The 3,325-nt window shown below is 38.9% G+C and overlaps 1 protein-coding gene across 1 annotated transcript; it reads right to left on the reverse strand.

Annotated features, from left to right (window-relative positions):
* Positions 1-766: 766 nt before the first annotated feature.
* Positions 767-2,627, reverse strand: LOC144545713 (hydroxycinnamoyltransferase 4-like). The gene is made up of 2 exons (XM_078294260.1): positions 1,926-2,627; positions 767-1,799 (listed from the first exon to the last, which is right to left on the reverse strand). The coding sequence occupies exons 1-2, from the start codon at positions 2,334-2,336 to the stop codon at positions 909-911; spliced, it is 1,302 nt and encodes a 433-aa protein (XP_078150386.1). The 5' UTR covers positions 2,337-2,627; the 3' UTR covers positions 767-908.
* Positions 2,628-3,325: the final 698 nt, after the last annotated feature.

Below are 3,325 nucleotides of genomic sequence, written 5' to 3' on the forward strand. Positions count from 1 at the left end.
TAAAATCTATGCATATATTGACTTGAGACACTTTTCTATCAAAATAAATTGAATAACTTTCACAATTATTTTTAGAGTCGTCCTTTTTCTTCTGAATTGATTGCACTAAAAAATGGTCACGGCCTTACGGCCTGTTTAAACCGGATCAATAAATTGAGAGACGCTCAAGTATTTTGGGCCTTACGGCCTGTTTAAGCCCAACTGGTCACGGCCCCTCAAATCAATTAGTAGTATTGATTTATGCTTTCACAAAATGAAATTGGATTTAAAATCCCAAACGAAAATTTTCTTGAAGAATAACTGAAATCACGTGGTAGGGCCCACATGAACAACTCCCACACCCGTTGAAGAATATGAATATTAATTTGTTTCACGAAACAGGGAGAACATGCATGGTTGCCAAAGGATAACACGTGTTGTCCTATATGCTGCTGAGATCTTTTGCGTGAACCTTTATCGTAACATTTCTTAAAGAACATGTAGAATTTCTCAAAGCGAGGAGAGATACCGATACGGTGAGGTATATTCAGTTTTGGTTGAATTAAATATATTGTCTTCACTCTTCACAGATCTAAACTTTCTTCTCATAAACAAAAGTAGACTTCGAATTTTTATCTTATTATTATTCTATTATATTTTTTCTTGTTTTTGGGCCAAGGTTGCTCTATCAATCTTATATCTCCCTAGCCAGGCTTCAAACTGCGGTTGACAACACCATAAAATTATGCTTGAGATCTTTAGTATCTTCTATATTAGGCCCAATACATAAACATATCACAACAAATTAATTTCCATAACACAAGTGCTCTAAAATACAATGCAAATCTTATTAAAAAAAAAAAAAGACAAATAGCCAACAAATATAGCAAGCAATAGTTCTTATCAATTGTCTAACAGTTCACCACTAATCACAAAAGGGAACGCCCAAACAACAGCTCTTCATAGAACACCTTCTTGAATTTTGGCATGATTGAAGAATCAAGCGCGGGAACAACTTTCAAACAACCATCCTTTCCCGGTTCATTCGCGATGAAGATAACTCTACTTTCTGTGTATCGTTCCCACGAATACAGTTGCGGTACACCCCATCCGAAATCTATATCAGTTAATCCCATTCCAAGAATGGTTCGAATACGCAGATCAGATTCTGCTGGTGCGATTTTCTTGATTTGCGCCCCCTCCACCTCCAAGTAATCAATGTAAGATCTGATATACTCATCAGTAACTCCATCAACAGCAGATTTCACAGTGGCAGCCAAATCGCCAATTGGATTAGACATAATCTTTGATACTTGAGATGTCGCTGACATCCGCATCACAGCATTACCAAAATATGCTGTAAGCGGGGGATTTAGGCGGCTGCGTATGTCAACAGTAAAATATAGATGTGATGTACTGTCGGGTGGTAGTCCTTGAACAAGGCAATAACACTTCCAGACCAGTGCGGAAACCGCAGAGAAAGTCGAAACACTGGTGGCCTTGCTATGCTGGCTGCATCGACTTTTGAGGTGGCTAACTTGTTCCTTTGAGAGCCTCAATACACTTAAAACACAAGAATCCGCGGTATATTCTCCGGTTTTTGGTTGATGAGTTGTGCATTCTGGGTAATCAAAGCTGATTTTTGGTGGAGAACGAGGTCGAAGTGGTGTGTTATCAAAGGAGGGTGGGACGATGCCTTCTAGGTCTCCTCGTACAATTCTACTCCATGTTTTTCTAAAATGAGTATCACTCCATCCGTCGATTAAAATGTGATTAAGGGAAATACCTAGTACCACGCTACCACATTTTAGATAGGTTACCTGCCAAGCAAGGTGCATATGGTTAGATAAATAACTAAAATTCTTACTTATCAAAATTAATTATGATCAAACTATCAGGAGCTGGAATGCTGTCAAAGGCCTATTTTAAGAGTTAAGACTATCAACCTGCAGCATCAGGAGAGACGATAATTGCTGCTCTTTAGGTATAAAATGGTCTCTGATCTCAGGCGACATCGGCTCGAATTGGATGCTATCTGCAGTACGGTCCATCCGAGCCACCACAAAGAGTAGTCCTTCAGCATTGCAAACAATCTGGTCACGACCATCATGGCCAACCACTTGGCGACCAGCGAGAGGGTAGAATAGCACCAGTGCTTTGGCAAGAGCAGACTTCAAGAGGCTAGCAGAGAAGAAGTCATTGGCACCATGGGTGTTTTTGTACAAATATAAGGTGTAGTTGAGCTTGCGGGTCGCAACGAGGTCTAGATTCGACAAAACCAGAGTCTCACTTGGGGTTTCCTCGGATGGAACCACGAAGCTCGACTCTAAAATTTCCACCATCATTGGCTCCATCATGGTTCGAAAAATCGGCTGATTCCGAGTTGACTCGGCCAAGTCGGACCGGAATCGGCCGGAGGCGAGCCGACTTTTACCGAGTTGACTCGGGTTTTTCGTGTAACATGCAGAAACCGATAAAATTGATTGTCAATCGAAACAATCGGCAAAATTTCCTCTATTTCTCTTGCGTTAAGAGCAAAATTAAACTGTTTTGATGATTAAATCGAACCAATTTGTATTTTTCCATTGCCGTTGAAGAAATTTGGGGAAAACAGATGTGGCTGCAGAGAAGAAGAGGTGGTTTAAAGTATTATAAAATGTTAAATAGACTGGGTATACGTGAACCGTATGGCTTTATTTTGAGAACATAAATTAGTTCTTGGTAGACCATGTTCATATAAACTATTGGTTTATGTAGTCAAAGTAGATCAAACTATTGCGGTAGTCAACTATTGATATATTTTCATAATGATGACTGAGTAGGGCTGAAAACGAACCGAACCAAATCGATTTGGACTAAGTTCGAATTCGAAATTATTTGGAACCGAATTTAATTCGAAATTGAAATAGATTTCGAACCTAACAGGATAGTTCGAATTCAATTCGAACTATTCGATTTGATTCGAAATTAATTCGAAATTAAATTTAAATTATTTATTATTTAATTATTTAATTTATTAAAAAAAATCCGAATTCAGAACCAAACCCATTCTTGGAGTTCGGATTCAATACACTCAAGTGAAGTGGCTTTAATATTCTCCCCCAGAACTCAGCTGCTTTTATAGGCTACTGAGCGCTGCTTTTATTTTGATTTGAAATTGTGGGATAAAGAGTTATAAACCGGACGACTTGGCGCTGAGCGCTGCTTTCTTCAAATAGCTTCATTATTTTATTATTAATCATGAGCAGCCCAATAAATGAGCCCAAATGTGTACCTTTCAGTGCCATTCACGGATTGTAACATTGATGTATCAAAGAGTTGGTGTAGGGCCCAGGTATATGCAGAG

Source organism: Carex rostrata, chromosome 28 (assembly GCF_964058835.1).
Source record: "Carex rostrata chromosome 28, lpCarRost1.2, whole genome shotgun sequence".
In the NCBI taxonomy this organism is placed as follows: domain Eukaryota; kingdom Viridiplantae; phylum Streptophyta; class Magnoliopsida; order Poales; family Cyperaceae; genus Carex; species Carex rostrata.

Excerpts from the sequence above, each read along its gene's own strand:
- LOC144545713 (XM_078294260.1), bottom strand. The coding sequence starts at position 2,336 with ATGATGGAGCCAATGATGGTGGAAATTTTAGAGTCGAGCTTCGTGGTT. Across the intron at positions 1,800-1,925 it reads CGTCTCTCCTGATGCTGCAG|GTAACCTATCTAAAATGTGG; the intron begins GTTGATAGTCTT and ends CTTGCTTGGCAG.